This window comes from Leptodactylus fuscus, unplaced genomic scaffold (assembly GCF_031893055.1).
Source record: "Leptodactylus fuscus isolate aLepFus1 unplaced genomic scaffold, aLepFus1.hap2 HAP2_SCAFFOLD_133, whole genome shotgun sequence".
NCBI lineage: Eukaryota > Metazoa > Chordata > Amphibia > Anura > Leptodactylidae > Leptodactylus > Leptodactylus fuscus.
In genome coordinates, this window is record NW_027440155.1 from 207,149 (window position 1) to 226,926 (window position 19,778).

General features: G+C 47.8%; 1 protein-coding gene across 1 annotated transcript in view; it reads right to left on the bottom strand.

Annotated features, from left to right (window-relative positions):
- Positions 1–19,778, bottom strand: part of LOC142187076 (alpha-2-macroglobulin-like protein 1) — a 114,220-nt gene that overhangs the window by 83,229 nt on the left and 11,213 nt on the right. The window contains exons 4-16 of the mRNA XM_075261440.1: positions 19,570–19,622; positions 14,342–14,362; positions 11,974–12,127; positions 10,379–10,463; positions 10,058–10,199; positions 9,382–9,496; positions 8,053–8,165; positions 7,657–7,824; positions 6,759–6,977; positions 5,521–5,578; positions 5,293–5,435; positions 1,439–1,588; positions 1,060–1,245 (exon numbers count right to left, since the gene is read on the bottom strand). Coding sequence (XP_075117541.1) covers positions 1,060–1,245; positions 1,439–1,588; positions 5,293–5,435; positions 5,521–5,578; positions 6,759–6,977; positions 7,657–7,824; positions 8,053–8,165; positions 9,382–9,496; positions 10,058–10,199; positions 10,379–10,463; positions 11,974–12,127; positions 14,342–14,362; positions 19,570–19,622 — 1,607 coding nt within the window. The remainder of the gene's footprint in view (positions 1–1,059; positions 1,246–1,438; positions 1,589–5,292; positions 5,436–5,520; positions 5,579–6,758; positions 6,978–7,656; positions 7,825–8,052; positions 8,166–9,381; positions 9,497–10,057; positions 10,200–10,378; positions 10,464–11,973; positions 12,128–14,341; positions 14,363–19,569; positions 19,623–19,778) is intronic.

Here is a 19,778-nt window from a genome sequence, read left to right on the forward strand (position 1 = left end):
TGCACTGACCATATATACAGGACTAGAGAAGTGGTACTGTGCACTGTCCCTATATACAGGAGAAGAGAAGTGGTACTGTGCACTGTCCATATATACAGGACTAGAGAAGTGGTACTGTGCACTGTCCATATATACAGGACTAGAGAAGTGGTACTGAGCACTGTCCATATATACAGGACTAGAGAAGTGGTACTGTGCACTGTCCCTATATACAGGACTAGAGAAGTGGTACTGTACACTGTCCATATATACAGGACTAGAGAAGTAGTACTGTGCACTGTCCATATATACAGGACTAGAGAAGTGGTACTGTGCACTGTCCATATATACAGGACTAGAGAAGTGGTACTGTGCACTGTCCCTATATACAGGACTAGAGAAGTGGTACTGTACACTGTCCATATATACAGGACTAGAGAAGTAGTACTGTGCACTGTCCATATATACAGGACTAGAGAAGTGGTACTGTGCACTGTCCATATATACAGGAGAGGAGTAGTACTGTGCACTGTCCATATATACAGGACTAGAGAAGTAGTACTGTGCACTGTCCCTATATACAGGACTAGAGAAGTGGTGCTGTGCACTGTCCATATATACAGGAGAAGTGGTACTGTGCACTGTCCATATATACAGGACTAGAGAAGTGGTACTGTGCACTGTCCATATATACAGGACTAGAGAAGTGGTACTGTGCACTGTCCATATATACAGGACTAGAGAAGTGGTACTGTGCACTGTCCATATATACAGGACTAGAGAAGTGGTACTGTGCACTGTCCATATATACAGGACTAGAGAAGTGGTACTGTGCACTCTCCATATATACAGAACTAGAGGAGTAGTACTGTGCACTGTCCATATATACAGGAGAAGTAGTACTGTGCACTGTCCATATATACAAGAGAAGTAGTACTGTGCACTGTCCATATATACAAGAGAAGTAGTACTGTGCACTGTCCATATATACAAGAGAAGTAGTACTGTGCACTGTCCATATATACAAGAGAAGTAGTACTGTGCAGTATATCCATGTGATCATCACTAGGTGTCACTGACCTGAATGATATCCTTGACGTCCTTCTTTTTCTCGGCATACGAGTATCCTCCCCACCATCCCCAGGGACCTACAGAATCGGCGGTTTGGCGGTCATTCTCCTCCTCTCGCCTCTTATCCCGGCAGTAGTTGTAGTCCGGACCCCCTGTATTTATAGTTGTGCGTTTCGGTGTCACCATATTCTTTATCTGTAAGCACAGAAGTAACATTCTTATTTTATGACTTTATGAAGATATTATTCTTAGGCCTCATTCACATGATCAGGTATTTGGCCAGGTCGTGCCGACCCTTCCATTATAGTTTCTCTCTATAGGTTCCACTTTAGGTTTCGGTGCGGAGGCTCCTGTATGATATTCAGTGCAGTATATCGCTCTCTTGTACCTTGCTCTCGCTCAGTTCAGCCTCAGGTTTCATCATCACAACGCTCTTGTCCACCGCGCGCAGCGCACACAGGGAGCCGCCATTGGCCTGAAGCTGCAACTTCGTGCTTGAGCCGGGCAGAACTTCATCCTCCGAGAACTTTAGACTGACCTAGACATGAAGAGAGGAGGGACACATTATAGGAGCGGATATAGGAGAGCGGACACATTATAGGAGCGGATATAGGAGCGGACACATTATAGGAGCGGATATAGGAGCGGACACATTATAGGAGCGGATATAGGAGAGCGGACACATTATAGGAGCGGATATAGGAGCGGACACATTATAGGAGCGGATATAGGAGCGGACACATTATAGGAGCGGATATAGGAGAGCGGACACATTACAGGAGCGGATATAGGAGAGCGGACACATTATAGGAGCGGATATAGGAGAGCGGACACATTATAGGAGCGGATATAGGAGAGCGGACACATTACAGGAGCGGATATAGGAGAGCGGACACATTATAGGAGCGGATATAGGAGAGCGGACACATTATAGGAGCGGATATAGGAGAGCAGACACATTATAGGAGCGGATATAGGAGAGCAGATATAGGAGCGGATATAGGAGAGCGGATATAGGAGCGGATATAGGAGCGGACACATTATAGGAGCGGATATAGGAGAGCGGACACATTACAGGAGCGGATATAGGAGAGCGGACACATTACAGGAGCGGATATAGGAGAGCGGACACATTATAGGAGCGGATATAGGAGAGCAGACACATTATAGGAGCGGATATAGGAGAGCAGACACATTATAGGAGCGGATATAGGAGAGCGGACACATTATAGGAGCGGATATAGGAGAGCAGACACATTATAGGAGCGGATATAGGAGAGCGGACACATTATAGGAGCGGATATAGGAGAGCGGACACATTATAGGAGCGGATATAGGAGAGCGGACACATTATAGGAGCGGATATAGGAGAGCGGACACATTATAGGAGCGGATATAGGAAAGCGGATATAGGAAAGCGGATATAGGAGCGGATATAGGAGCGGACACATTATAGGAGCGGATATAGGAGAGCGGATATAGGAGCGGATATAGGAGCGGACACATTATAGGAGTGGATACGGGAACGGACACATTATAGGAGCGGATATAGGAGAGCAGACACATTATAGGAGCGGATATAGGAGAGCGGACACATTATAGGAGCGGATATAGGAAAGCAGATATAGGAGCGGATATAGGAGCGGACACATTATAGGAGCGGATATAGGAGAGCAGACACATTATAGGAGCGGATATAGGAGAGCGGACACATTATAGGAGCGGATATAGGAAAGCGGATATAGGAAAGCGGATATAGGAGCGGATATAGGAGCGGACACATTATAGGAGCGGATATAGGAGAGCGGATATAGGAGCGGATATAGGAGCGGACACATTATAGGAGTGGATACGGGAACGGACACATTATAGGAGCGGATATAGGAGAGCAGACACATTATAGGAGCGGATATAGGAGAGCGGACACATTATAGGAGCAGATATAGGAAAGCAGATATAGGAGCGGATATAGGAGCGGACACATTATAGGAGCGGATATAGGAGCGGATATAGGAGCGGACACATTATAGGAGCGGATATAGGAGAGCGGATATAGGAGCGGATATAGGAGAGCGGACACATTATAGGAGTGGATACGGGAACGGACACATTATAGGAGCGGATATAGGAGAGCGGACACATTATAGGAGCGGATATAGGAGAGCGGACACATTACAGGAGCGGATATAGGAGAGCGGACACATTACAGGAGCGGATATAGGAGAGCGGACACATTACAGGAGCGGATATAGGAGAGCGGACACATTACAGGAGCGGATATAGGAGAGCGGACACATTACAGGAGCGGATATAGGAGAGCGGACACATTACAGGAGCGGATATAGGAGAGCGGACACATTACAGGAGCGGATATAGGAGAGCGGACAAATTATAGGAGCAGATATAGGAGAGCGGACACATTACAGGAGCGGATATAGGAGAGCGGACAAATTATAGGAGCGGATATAGGAGAGCGGACAAATTATAGGAGCAGATATAGGAGAGCGGACACATTACAGGAGCGGATATAGGAGAGCGGACACATTACAGGAGCGGATATAGGAGAGCGGACAAATTATAGGAGCAGATATAGGAGAGCGGACACATTATAGGAGCGGATATAGGAGAGCGGACACATTATAGGAGCGGATATAGGAGAGCGGACACATTATAGGAGCGGATATAGGAGAGCGGACACATTACAGGAGCGGATATAGGAGAGCGGACACATTATAGGAGCGGATATAGGAGCGGACACATTATAGGAGCGGATATAGGAGCGGACACATTATAGGAGCGGATATAGGAGAGCGGACACATTATAGGAGCGGATATAGGAGAGCGGACACATTATAGGAGCGGATATAGGAGAGCGGACACATTATAGGAGCGGATATAGGAGAGCAGATATAGGAGCGGATATAGGAGCGGACACATTATAGGAGCGGATATAGGAGAGCGGACACATTATAGGAGCGGATATAGGAGAGCGGACACATTATAGGAGCGGATATAGAAGAGCGGACACATTACAGGAGCGGATATAGGAGAGCGGACACATTATAGGAGCGGATATAGGAGAGCGGACACATTATAGGAGCGGATATAGGAGCGGACACATTATAGGAGCGGATATAGGAGAGCGGACACATTATAGGAGCGGATATAGGAGCGGACACATTATAGGAGCGGATATAGGAGAGCGGACACATTACAGGAGCGGATATAGGAGAGCAGACACATTATAGGAGCGGATATAGGAGCGGACACATTATAGGAGCGGACACATTATAGGAGCGGATATAGGAGAGCGGACACATTATAGGAGCGGATATAGGAGAGCGGACACATTATAGGAGCGGATATAGGAGAGCGGATATAGGAGCGGATATAGGAGAGCGGACACATTATAGGAGTGGATACGGGAACGGACACATTATAGGAGCGGATATAGGAGAGCGGACACATTACAGGAGCGGATATAGGAGAGCGGACACATTATAGGAGCGGATATAGGAGAGCGGACACATTATAGGAGCGGATATAGGAGAGCGGACACATTATAGGAGCGGATATAGGAGAGCGGACACATTACAGGAGCGGATATAGGAGAGCGGACACATTATAGGAGCGGATATAGGAGCGGACACATTATAGGAGCGGATATAGGAGAGCGGACACATTATAGGAGCGGATATAGGAGCGGACACATTATAGGAGCGGATATAGGAGAGCGGACACATTATAGGAGCGGATATAGGAGAGCAGACACATTATAGGAGCGGATATAGGAGAGCGGACACATTATAGGAGCGGATATAGGAGAGCGGACACATTACAGGAGCGGATATAGGAGAGCGGACACATTATAGGAGCGGATATAGGAGCGGACACATTATAGGAGCGGATATAGGAGAGCGGACACATTATAGGAGCGGATATAGGAGCGGACACATTATAGGAGCGGATATAGGAGAGCGGACACATTACAGGAGCGGATATAGGAGAGCGGACACATTATAGGAGCGGATATAGGAGCGGATACATTATAGGAGCGGATATAGGAGCGGACACATTATAGGAGCGGATATAGGAGAGCGGACACATTATAGGAGCGGATATAGGAGAGCGGACACATTATAGGAGCGGATATAGGAGAGCGGACACATTATAGGAGCGGATATGAGAGCGGACAAATTATAAGATCGGACACGTTATGAGGGGACACGTACTGACACTCACCTTATGCTTGAGAAATACGGGCACTTGGACTTGTGTGGTGTCTGCGGCCATTCTACCAGACGGGGACACGGTGTAGACCAGTAACTTTCCTGATGGAGATATTTCCTTCATAGGAAGAGACAATTGGAAGGAGCCGGAGAGAGCTGCAAAACAGGAGAAGACGCTCAAGTCAGAAGTGCGAGGGGGACCTAGAAGAGATGTCCAGGGACTGCGGGGCGGGGGACGCACATTCTGGCTTCTTCACCCTCTTCTTTCCTCCAGTGCTCACTTTGTTATCGACCATGACCTGAAAAATGAAGGAAACGCTAAAAAACCGAGAAAGAAAAAGATGGTGACACAAGAATGTGATGAACATAGTCACTGACCAAGCAGGTGCTTAAAGGGGCGCTCCAGTCTTATGTATCACTAGGCTATAACTGTATGATATGTTCTGTGAGATCCCTTCCTGCCATCAGGGGATGGAATCGAGTCTGGTTGTATTCAGGGCTGGACACTGAACCTAGTCCTACACCTAGTCCTGAACCTAGTCCTACACCTAGTCCTGAACCTAGTCCTACACCTAATCCTGAACCTAGTCCTGAACCTAGTCCTACACCTAATTCTGAACCTAGTCCTGAACCTAGTCCTACACCTAGTCCTGAACCTAGTCCTACACCTAATCCTGAACCTAGTCCTGAACCTAGTCCTACACCTAGTCCTGAACCTAGTCCTACACCTAATCCTGAACCTAGTCCTACACCTAGTCCTACACCTAATCCTGAACCTAGTCCTACACCTAATCCTGAACCTAGTCCTACACCTAGTCCTGAACCTAGTCCTACACCTAGTCCTACACCTAATCCTGAACCTAGTCCTACACCTAGTCCTACACCTAATCCTGAACCTAGTCCTACACCTAATCCTGAACCTAGTCCTGAACCTAGTCCTGAACCTAGTCCTGAACCTAGTCCTACACCTAGTCCTACACCTAGTCCTACACCTAGTCCTACACCTAATCCAGAACCTAATCCAGAACCTAGTTATACACCTAGTCCTACACCTAATCCTGAACCTAATCCTGAACCTAGTCCTGAACCTAGTCCTACACCTAGTCCTACACCTAATCCTGAACCTAGTCCTACACCTAGTCCTGAACCTAGTCCTGAACCTAGTCCTACACCTAGTCCTACACCTAGTCCTGAACCTAGTCCTAAACCTAGTCCTACCCCTAGTCCTGAACCTAGTCCTACACCTAGTCCTGAACCTAGTCCTACACCTACCCCTAGTCCTACCCCTAGTCCTACACCTAGTCCTGAACCTAGTCCTACACCTAGTCCTACACCTAATCCTGAACCTAGTCCTTCACCTAGTTCTACACCTAGTCCTGAAGCTAGTCCTACTAACACAGCTGAGGGTTTGTTGCATTTGGCCTGGACAACCCTCAGTGAGCTCTGAATAGTGACATCTATGTCCTGATCTATTCTCACCACATAGAAAAACTCCGCGTCGTCTTTCGTTTCCTCCTCAAGGGTGAAGTCCACGTTGACTTTGACGTCCTCGTGAAGCTGTGCCGAGCTCTTCACCGGGTGGATATACACTGAGCTTTTGGTTGGTATATACAGGTCCTTAAGGTAGAGCGAGGCAGTGCCGTGTCTGGCGGACACCTTCCCCGAGCTGTAGGGTTCATCTTCCTCATCAGACCTGGCCTAAATATTAAGTCAAAAAGTTACCAAAAAATCCCTGAGAAGGGAAGAGATGCGGAGAGGGAGGTGAATGTCTCCCATCACTGGGTGGCCGCCCGTATGACTAGTGCATATTGTATGGGTGGGGCGTGTTATATAATGTCAGAGCTACAGTCATCGAGCCCTGAGGCCCCGCCAGGACTTTCTAGGTCACCTAGGTCCGCTGCCTCCAGTCCTACAGATCAGTCCATGAAATGGACCCCAAATTCTAAGCTATAGCGCCACCTTGTGTGTAATGGACATGATTCTGTGCCTCTTAGGCTGCATTCACACGGAGTAAACGCTGGCGTTTTTTGTGTGTTTTTTTGCACATAGCGCCGCGTTTACGCCGCGTAGCGTCGCGTTAACGCCGCGTATACGCCGCGTTAACGCCGGGCAACGCCACCGCTAAATAGCGCGGCGTTAACGCGGCGTATACGCGGCGTTAACGCGACGCTACGCGGCGTAAACGCGGCGCTATGTGCAAAAAACACACAAAAAACGCCAGCGTTTACTCCGTGTGAATGCAGCCTTACTGTGACTACGACTTTATGTTCCATATGATCAGTTTTTAGGAGGGGCCCCTCATGTTACCCCACCCTCTATGTGCCCAGCAGCGCCTCCTACAGGTTGTCCTCCTTGGTGGGATTTCCTCTCCACTTACCTGTAATGTAACAGAGTCTTTTCCCCATTCGTCGGTAGGACACTGAAATGAGACCTCTCCCTCAGGGTCCGTCACGTACGTCTCTCTCCTCGTCATCCCGCTCGCACGGATGCTGAGAGTCACCTTTTTATTGCCGAGACGTTTCCCATCATAAGACTCCAACACCATCTGAGGCCAAGAAAACACAACGTCTGTAGGAGGACAATCCTCACTAGTTATCCCCAAACACTGAACACATGACAAATGTCCCACTGCTGGAACCCCAAGCGATCAGCTGTAGTCTGGGGGTAAGTGCTCAGTCTGCAGCTCCACCACAGGGGAGAGGAGGTATTACACAATGTCCATTCACATCAATGCAGGACTGGGCGGGTCCTCCAGAGCAATGAAGCCCCTCACCTTTCCCCTGTAGGGGGTCCCGGGCTGGTAATAGCTCTTTGTATCCTTAAACGTTATCTTGGTGAGGTCGGCCATGATGCTGACCAGCTTGTTCGGAGCGCTCAACTTCACTTCTGAAAAGATGGAAGAAAAAGAAATGTGATGATTACAAAGTGATATGGACCGGCCCGACCCCTGCCTATCCCTATAGCCTTCACCCACCCCTACTGAGCTGGCTATGGACCAGCCCGACCCCTGCCAATCCCTATAGCCTTCACCCACCCCCACTGAGCTGGCTATGGACCGGTCCGACCCCTGCCTATGGCCTTCACCCACCCCTACTGAGCTGGCTATGGACCGACCCGACCCCTGCCTATCCCTATAGCCTTCACCTACCCCTACTGAGCTGGCTATGGACCGGCCCGACCCCTGCCTATCCCTATAGCCTTCACCCACCCCCACTGAGCTGACTATGGACCAGCCCGACCCCTGCCTATCCCTATAGCCTTCACCCACCCCCACTGAGCTGACTATGGACCGGCCCAACCCCTGCATATCCCTATAGCCTTCACCCACCCCCACTGAGCTGGCTATGGACCGGCCCGACCCCTGCCTATCCCTATAGCCTTCAATCACCCCCACTGAGCTAGCTATGGACTGGCCCAACGTCTGCCTATCCCTATAGCCTTCACCCACCCCCACTGAGCTGACTATGGACCAGCCAGACCCCTGCCTATCCCTATAGCCTTCACCCACCCCCACTGAGCTGGCTATGGACCGGACCGACCCCTGCCTATCCCTATAGCCTTCACCCACCCCCACTGAGCTGGCTATGGACCAGCCCGACCCCTGCCTATCCCTATAGCCTTCACCCACCCCCACTGAGCTGACTATGGACCAGCCCGACCCCTGCCTATCCCTATAGCCTTCACCCACCCCCACTGAGCTGGCTATGGACCGGACCGACCCCTGCCTATCCCTATAGCCTTCACCCACCCCCACTGAGCTGGCTATGGACCAGCCCGACCCCTGCCTATCCCTATAGCCTTCACCCACCCCCACTGAGCTGACTATGGACCAGCCCGACCCCTGCCTATCCCTATAGCCTTCACCCACCCCCACTGAGCTGGCTATGGACCAGCCCAACGCCTGCCTATCCCTATAGCCTTCACCCACCCCCACTGAGCTGGCTATGGACCGGCCCGACCCCTGCCTATCCCTATAGCCTTCACCCACCCGGCCTTTAGTGGCCATGTGGATTCTCCCACCATAGATAAGTTGGTGAGTGAGCCCTAACCTGATCCCGCTGAGTCCGCGCACCCTGGGATCATCAAGAATCAGGAGTCTTACCTGTCCCTTCCTCTTCCATTGACGCTTCCACCTCTAGTTCTCGCGCGTAGTCCATCCCTCGCATCCGAAACTGAGATAAATTCACCACCAATTTTAGTTTTCCAGAGTTGTCAGTCTGTGAAGAGAAGGGTTAATGTCAGGATCCCGGGGTCTGTCCGGTGCAGAGAGCCATATGGATCCATCCGAATGTTGTCCAGTAGTTATGGAGGCAATGGTTTGTCTGGGACTATGATAATGATTGGTGCGGCCTCATCACTACCAAGCACAGCGCCGTACACCTTATCGTGGCTGGGCTTGGTATTGCAGCTTAGTCCTATACCTTTAAGTGGGGCAGAGCTGTAGAATGGCCACGTGACTGATGGGTGTTATATGACTGGCGTGAGAAGTGGAGCGCAGTATCACAGTCCCGGACAATCCCCTATAAGGCCCAAGTATTAGCTACTTCACACCCTATAAAAGTAGCCAAAAAATCAGGGGACAAAATGGAACATCTCTGGAAAAAACTTGGCAACCAACACTGGAGATGAAGCTTCAGCTCTTACAAGGATAATGGGCAGGGTTCCTCCAGCGGACGGGGTAGGAGCTCCGATATGTGAATAATCTTATCCTTACCGGTAACCCCCAAGTGGTCGGGGTCCTAGGAAGCCTATGAGACCTCATGACTGAGCCTCCTTACCTTGCCAGACTCGGTGTAACACAAGACGTCTTTCTTGTCATCACGTTCCTCCGTTGATCTCCACCAGTACCAGTATCTTGGTTTCTTCTTTTGACAGACTTTGAGGAAAACATCTCCTTGCACTTTTTCTCCATATGTGTATCTATAGATTGGAAGAGGACAACCATGAAGACACGAGATGGAGACAATGGAGAATCCTGAAGATGCAACACAAGACACAAATCTTCTGGAGGATTATAAGAAAATGATTGTACAGGAAGTGGATCACAAGGAGACAAGGCCTGAGATTTCCAGGTCTGGTATTCAAAAGGTAAGACTTACTTGGCCGACACCGATATGGACATTTTGTCATCTAAAACGGATATGGCGTCTGGACCGTCAATGGCCACCTCATACTTTGGAAGAACTGAAGAGAAAGACAAGACATTCAAAGGTGTGAAATCCAAAAACATTGACAGCGAAGCATCATGGGAGGAGGACGGGGAAGTCTATGCCGGACGATACAAAGTAACTCTTCATGTTCTTCTAACAATCTTACTCCAGATTTTCCATCATGCAATCTCAGTATTTCTTGAAGTGAAAGTTGGACAATCAACTAGACAGATAGAAAAGGTGTTGGCTAGGGTTGAGCGATCGGGAAAGATCGGATTACGATCAGCAATCGAGTAAATTTCACCATCGCGATCAGAATGCTGTTCAGGATCTTTTTAGGCAGGATCGTGTTCGGAGGTTATTTCCCACAATGCTTTGCTACTGGCCAAGCATTGTGGGAAAAGCTAACAATGTTAGCTAGGTCCCATAGGGATGAATGGTACCTAGCGATCCTGAAATCTCAAGATCGGCTCAACCCTAGTGTTGGTGCATCTTGAAGTTGTTAGAGAAGACCTCTGAGAATCCTATAGAGGGAAAGAACATCAACAAGAGGCCCCCAAATCACCCAAACTATCTGCAGGCCCTCGGGACCTTTCCCAAACCATCCTGACGTTCCCCCACATAACCGAGCCAAATCCTTTGGACCTTCCACAAGCCTTGCATGAATGAAATAAGTTTCTCCATCACACATGAGTGAAACCCCACAATTATACAGAGGTAAATGTGGCCGTGACCCCTTTATTAAGTTGCCATTCTCTTTTTTCCCCACTTCCTTCCCATTCAGGTGATGAGCAGAGCTGCGATATAGGAGCGCTATACAATGGATGCTGCCTACGGCTTCCAAACACATCCCCTTAGAAGTAGGTGCCCCAAAGGCTGAATGGTGTGAGACGTCAGACCCCATGATCTAAAGGCAATGTCCTATCCTTAGGCTAGGTCTTCAGCATCAACAATGGTGCCTGTAAATTTGTTTTGAGGTGTGAGGAATGGGCAAGCTATGGGAATGTAGGGGCACTCGCCATCATGGTAGTCATGGAGGTGGAGTTAGCAAAGCCGGCACTTATGGCATAGGTTCTGCATCGCCCATAAGGACGGGGATTGGAGGACATAATAGGGGGAGGCTTCCCACCTGTCCAGGAGTGGTTGCTGAGGGTAGCTAGTCAATGGGACAGAGTATTGTGTCCCAGGAACTGCAAGTTTAGTCCTGGAAATCTGTCAGATTGTGGTTGCAGCAGAACAGTAGAGGGATGGAGGCATGAGAGAGACCCCGGGGACCCCAGACAGGGAAACAGAGTGTTAGGGTGCAGATCAGCCCAAAAATAGGCTTCTCAGACACTACAGACCAGATCAGCCCAATGACGTAGCTGTAGAGAGTGGGGCTAGCCGGTGTCCGCCGGAGCCTGCCCAAAGACAATCCGGTGACCACAGTAATATGGAAACCCGGTAAGTAAGAAGAGCAAAGCGTCCAGCAATGACCGGCCAAGTGAGACTGACGCTAGTAGAGGACGGAGCTGTCGCTGTGTATACGGGACATATATATTCACCATATTTTTCCACAATAAACTCCATCTTCGCATCCTCAGCCTGTATGGTGTACGTCCCCAATGGCACGTCAGGATCCAACTGATAGGAGAGCTCGGCAATCCGCGATTCAGCGTGGACGTCTCTCCATTGGGCCATACGATTTTTCTGAGAATCCTGCAGATCAGATCATAGTACAATAGAGTCCCCAGATATAAAACCCCCTGCATCAAGAATCAATGGAGACCTGTCTTATTATGTGGCCCCTATATGGTGTCTATGTCTCCTGAGTGTGGCCCCTCTATGGTGTCTATGTCTCCTGAGTGTGGCCCCCTCTATGGTGTCTATGCCTCCTGAGTGTGGCCCCTCTATGGTGTCTATGTCTCCTGAGTGTGGCCTCTCTATGGTGTCTATGCCTCCTGAGTGTGGCCCCTCTATGGTGTCTATGTCTCCTGAGTGTGGCCCCTCTATGGTGTCTATGTCTCCTGAGTGTGGCCCCTCTATGGTGTCTATGTCTCCTGAGTGTGGCCCCTCTATGGTGTCTATGTCCCCTGAGTGTGGCCCCCTCTATGGTGTCTATGCCTCCTGAGTGTGGCCCCTCTATGGTGTCTATGCCTCCTGAGTGTGGCCCCTCTATGGTGTCTATGTCTCCTGAGTGTGGCCCCTCTATGGTGTCTATGTCTCCTGAGTGTGGCCCCTCTATGGTGTCTATGCCTCCTGAGTGTGGCCCCTCTATGGTGTCTATGCCTCCTGAGTGTGTCCCCTCTATGGTATGTCTCCTGAGTGTGGCCCCTCTATGGTGTCTATGTCTCCTGAGTGTGGCCCCTCTATGGTGTCTATGTCTCCTGAGTGTGGCCCCTCTATGGTGTCTATGTCTCCTGAGTGTGGCCCCTCTATGGTGTCTATGTCTCCTGAGTGTGGCCCCTCTATGGTGTCTATGCCTCCTGAGTGTGTCCCCTCTATGGTATGTCTCCTGAGTGTGGCCCCTCTATGGTGTCTATGTCTCCTGAGTGTGGCCCCTCTATGGTGTCTATGTCTCCTGAGTGTGGCCCCTCTATGGTGTCTATGTCTCCTGAGTGTGGCCCCTCTATGGCGTCTATGTCTCCTGAGTGTGGCCCCTCTATGGTACCTATGTCTCCTGAATGTGGCCCCTCTATGGTATGTCTCCTGAGTGTGGCCCCTCTATGGTGTCTATGCCTCCTGAGTGTGGCCCCTCTATGGCGTCTAGGTCTCCTGAGTGTGGCCCCTCTATGGTACCTATGTCTCCTGAATGTGTCCCCTCTATGGTATGTCTCCTGAGTGTGGCCCCTCTATGGTATGCCTCCTGAGTGTGGCCCCTCTATGGTATGCCTCCTGAGTGTGGCCCCTCTATGGTGTCTATGTCTCCTGAGTGTGGCCCCTCTATGGTGTCTATGCCTCCTGAGTGTGGCCCCTCTATGGTATGCCTCCTGAGTGTGGCCCCTCTATGGTGCCAATGTCCCCTGAGTGTGGCCCCTCTATGGTGTCTATGTCTCCTGAGTGTGGCCCCTCTATGGTGTCTATGTCTCCTGAGTGTGGCCCCTCTATGGTGTCTATGTCTCCTGAGTGTGGCCCCTCTATGGTGTCAATGTCTCCTGAGTGTGGCCCCTCTATGGTGTCTATGTCCCCTGAGTGTGGCCCCTCTATGGTGTCTATGCCTCCTGAGTGTGGCCCCCTCTATGGTGTCTATGTCTCCTGAGTGTGGCCCCTCTATGGCGTCTATGTCTCCTGAGTGTGGCCCCTCTATGGTGTCAATGTCTCCTGAGTGTGGCCCCTCTATGGTACCTATGTCTCCTGAGTGTGGCCCCTCTATGGTGTCTATGTCTCCTGAGTGTGGCCCCTCTATGGTGTCTATGTCTCCTGAGTGTGGCCCCTCTATGGTGTCTATGTCTCCTGAGTGTGGCCCCTCTATGGTGTCTATGTCTCCTGAGTGTGGCCCCTCTATGGTACCTATGTCTCCTGAGTGTGGCCCCTCTATGGTGTCTATGTCTCCTGAGTGTGGCCCCTCTATGGCACCTACGTCTCCTGAGTGTGGCCCCACTATGGTACCTATGTCTCCTGAGTGTGGCCCCTCTATGGTGTCTATGTCTCCTGAGTGTGGCCCCTCTATGGTGTCTATGTCTCCTGAGTGTGGCCCCTCTATGGTGTCTATGTCTCCTGAGTGTGGCCCCTCTATGGTACCTATGTCTCCTGAGTGTGGCCCCTCTATGGTGTCTATGTCTCCTGAGTGTGGCCCCCTCTATGGTGTCTATGTCTCCTGAGTGTGGCCCCTCTATGGTGTCTATGTCTCCTGAGTGTGGCCCCTCTATGGTACCTATGTCTCCTGAGTGTGGCCCCTCTATGGTGTCTATGTCTCCTGAGGATTTTTCTTACCTGGATCTGGACCAGTGAATACTGAAAAGAGAAAATAAAAGCAGAAATCAGGTCAGGTTATAAGTGAGGAAACACCAACAATATCTGCGGAGAAGGGCTCAGAAGACCATTTATAAGATCTCTGCTTGCTGTTTGACAATGAAAAAATTATTCTCTATATCAAGAGTCTGAAGTGATTGGTGGATCTATAGATGGATGACTGGATGTAGAGATGATGGACTGGTGGATCTATAGATGGATGACTGGATGTAGAGATGATGGACTGGTGGATCTATAGATAGATGACTGGATGTAGAGATGATGGACTGGTGGATCTATAGATAGATGACTGGATGTAGAGATGATGGACTGGTGGATCTATAGATAGATGACTGGATGTAGAGATGATGGACTGGTGGATCTATAGATAGATGACTGGATGTAGAGATGATGGACTGGTGGATCTATAGATGGATGACTGGATGTAGAGATGATGGATTGGTGGATCTATAGATAGATGACTGGATGTAGAGATGATGGACTGGTGGATCTATAGATAGATGACTGGATGTACAGATGATGGACTGGTGGATCTATAGATGGATGACTGGATGTAGAGATGATGGACTGGTGGATCTATAGATGGATGACTGGATGTAGAGATGATGGATTGGTGGATCTATAGATAGATGACTGGATGTAGAGATGATGGACTGGTGGATCTATAGATGGATGACTGGATGTAGAGATGATGGATTGCTGGATCTATAGATGGATGACTGGAAGTAGATATGATGGACTGGTGGATCTATAGATAGATGACGATGTAGAGATGATGGATTGGTGGATCTATAGATGGATGACTGGATGTAGAGATGATGGACTGGTGGATCTATAGATGGATGACTGGATGTAGAGATGATGGATTGGTGGATCTATAGATGGATGACTGGATGTAGAGATGATGGATTGGTGGATCTATAGATGGATGACTGGATGTAGAGATGATGGATTGGTGGATCTATAGATGGATGACGATGTAGAGATGATGGATTGGTGGATCTATAGATGGATGACTGGATGTAGAGATGATGGACTGGTGGATCTATAGATGGATGACTGGATGTAGAGATGATGGATTGGTGGATCTATAGATGGATGACTGGATGTAGAGATGATGGACTGGTGGATCTATAGATGGATGACGAAGTAGATATGATGGACTGGTGGATCTATAGATAGATGACGATGTAGAGATGATGGATTGGTGGATCTATAGATAGATGACTGGATGTAGAGATGATGGACTGGTGGATCTATAGATGGATGACTGGATGTAGAGATGATGGACTGGTGGATCTATAGATGGATGACTGGATGTAGAGATGATGGATTGGTGGATCTATAGATGGATGACTGGATGTAGAGATGATGGACTGGTGGATCTATAGATGGATGACTGGATGTAGAGATGATGGACTGGTGGATCTATAGATGGATGACTGGATGTAGAGATGATGGACTGGTGGATCTATAGATGGATGACTGGAAGTAGATATGATGGACTGGTGGATCTATAGATAGATGACGATGTAGAGATGATGGATTGGTGGATCTATAGATAGATGACTGGATGTAGAGATGATGGACTGGTGGATCTATAGATGGATGACTGGATGTAGAGATGATGGATTGGTGGATCTATAGATGGATGACTGGATGTAGAGATGATGGATTGGTGGATCTATAGATGGATGACTGGATGTAGAGATGATGGACTGGTGGATCTATAGATGGATGACTGGATGTAGAGATGATGGACTGGTGGATCTATAGATGGATGACTGGAAGTAGATATGATGGACTGGTGGATCTATAGATAGATGACGATGTAGAGATGATGGATTGGTGGATCTATAGATAGATGACTGGATGTAGAGATGATGGATTGGTGGATCTATAGATGGATGACTGGATGTAGATATGATGGACTGGTGGATCTATAGATGGATGACTGGATGTAGAGATGATGGATTGGTGGATCTATAGATGGATGACTGGATGTAGAGATGATGGATTGGTGGATCTATAGATGGATGACTGGATGTAGAGATGATGGATTGGTGGATCTATAGATGGATGACTGGATGTAGAGATGATGGACTGGTGGATCTATAGATGGATGACTGGATGTAGAGATGATGGATTGGTGGATCTATAGATGGATGACTGGATGTAGAGATGATGGACTGGTGGATCTATAGATGGATGACTGGAAGTAGATATGATGGACTGGTGGATCTATAGATGGATGACTGGAAGTAGATATGATGGACTGGTGGATCTATAGATGGATGACTGGAAGTAGATATGATGGACTGGTGGATCTATAGATAGATGACTGGATGTAGAGATGATGGATTGGTGGATCTATAGATGGATGACTGGATGTAGAGATGATGGACTGGTGGATCTATAGATAGATGACTGGATGTAGAGATGATGGACTGGTGGATCTATAGATGGATGACTTGATGTAGAGATGATGGATAGGTGGATCTATAGATGGATGACTGGATGTAGAGATAATGGACTGGTGGATCTATAGATGGATGACTGGAAGTAGATATGATGGACTGGTGGATCTATAGATAGATGACGATGTAGAGATGATGGATTGGTGGATCTATAGATAGATGACTGGATGTAGAGATGATGGATTGGTGGATCTATAGATAGATGACTGGATGTAGAGATGATGGACTGGTGGATCTATAGATGGATGACTGGATGTAGAGATGATGGATTGGTGGATCTATAGATGGATGACTGGATGTAGAGATGATGGACTGGTGGATCTATAGATGGATGACTGGATGTAGAGATGATGGATTGGTGGATCTATAGATGGATGACTGGATGTAGAGATGATGGACTGGTGGATCTATATATGGATGACTGGAAGTAGATATGATGGACTGGTGGATCTATAGATAGATGACGATGTAGAGATGATGGATTGGTGGATCTATAGATAGATGACTGGATGTAGAGATGATGGACTGGTGGATCTATAGATAGATGACTGGATGTAGAGATGATGGACTGGTGGATCTATAGATGGATGACTGGATGTAGAGATGATGGATTGGTGGATCTATAGATGGATGACTGGATGTAGAGATGATGGATTGGTGGATCTATAGATGGATGACTGGATGTAGAGATGATGGACTGGTGGATCTATAGATGGATGACTGGATGTAGAGATGATGGACTGGTGGATCTATAGATGGATGACTGGATGTAGAGATGATGGACTGGTGGATCTATAGATGGATGACTGGAAGTAGATATGATGGACTGGTGGATCTATAGATGGATGACTGGAAGTAGATATGATGGACTGGTGGATCTATAGATAGATGACGATGTAGAGATGATGGATTGGTGGATCTATAGATAGATGACTGGATGTAGAGATGATGGATTGGTGGATCTATAGATGGATGACTGGATGTAGAGATGATGGACTGGTGGATCTATAGATAGATGACTGGATGTAGAGATGATGGACTGGTGGATCTATAGATGGATGACTGGATGTAGAGATGATGGATTGGTGGATCTATAGATGGATGACTGGATGTAGAGATAATGGACTGGTGGATCTATAGATGGATGACTGGAAGTAGATATGATGGACTGGTGGATCTATAGATAGATGACGATGTAGAGATGATGGATTGGTGGATCTATAGATGGATGACTGGATGTAGCGATGATGGATTGGTGGATCTATAGATGGATGACTGGATGTAGAGATGATGGATTGGTGGATCTATAGATGGATGACTGGATGTAGAGATGATGGACTGGTGGATCTATAGATGGATGACTGGATGTAGAGATGATGGACTGGTGGATCTATAGATGGATGACTGGATGTAGAGATGATGGACTGGTGGATCTATAGATGGATGACTGGAAGTAGATATGATGGACTGGTGGATCTATAGATAGATGACGATGTAGAGATGATGGATTGGTGGATCTATAGATAGATGACTGGATGTAGAGATGATGGACTGGTGGATCTATAGATGGATGACTGGATGTAGAGATGATGGATTGGTGGATCTATAGATGGATGACTGGATGTAGAGATGATGGACTGGTGGATCTATAGATAGATGACTGGATGTAGAGATGATGGACTGGTGGATCTATAGATGGATGACTGGATGTAGAGATGATGGATTGGTGGATCTATAGATGGATGACTGGATGTAGAGATAATGGACTGGTGGATCTATAGATGGATGACTGGAAGTAGATATGATGGACTGGTGGATCTATAGATAGATGACGATGTAGAGATGATGGACTGGTGGATCTATAGATGGATGACTGGATGTAGAGATGATGGACTGGTGGATCTATAGATGGATGACTGGATGTAGAGATGATGGACTGGTGGATCTATAGATGGATGACTGGAAGTAGATATGATGGACTGGTGGATCTATAGATAGATGACGATGTAGAGATGATGGATTGGTGGATCTATAGATGGATGACTGGATGTAGAGATGATGGATAGGTGGATCTATAGATGGATGACTGGATGTAGAGATGATGGATTGGTGGATCTATAGATGGATGACTGGATGTAGAGATGATGGACTGGTGGATCTATAGATGGATGACTGGATGTAGAGATGATGGACTGGTGGATCTATAGATGGATGACTGGATGTAGAGATGATGGACTGGTGGATCTATAGATATATTGTTTTCTCTGTCGAAGGTTTATTTTTCGGTATTATGTGCCGGATTATACCGGATTTTCCCGCATTGCTTCTCACAGAAAGTCTGCAGATTTTTCCTCTGCAGACTTTCTGTTCCCATTATACCTTTAGATAAACCACCATGATTTCCAGAGGTCTAATTAACATTCTGCAACTTCCAAAAACACACTGTGTATACAGTATTTGTCTGCAATGTATGGATGGGATTCGCTAGAATAGTATCCACCATACATAGACTGTAAAACGCCGCGTCTACACCACATGAGCCCTACACCGATTCTCATCACAAATGCAACAGATCGGCCGACTGGCGAACAAAAGTATCAAATATCACTAAAAGGAAGCGAAAACGGCAAACACCATGAAACATTTCTAGAAAATCTGACTCAAGTCATATAATAGAATACACGTAGCTTATAATATATAACACACACTTACAGTCTTATTCATAACTTCCATTTCTTGATCCAGGTGTACCATGCGAATCATGACTGAGGGAGAAGACGATAAAATATCAGGTGAATACAATGCACTGCATTATGGGTAATACCAAGTGACCGACAAATATACAGACAAGTGCTGGAAACCTAAATAGTCTATAATAGAAATAATGAAGTACGTAATATAATGACACATAGGATGTAAGT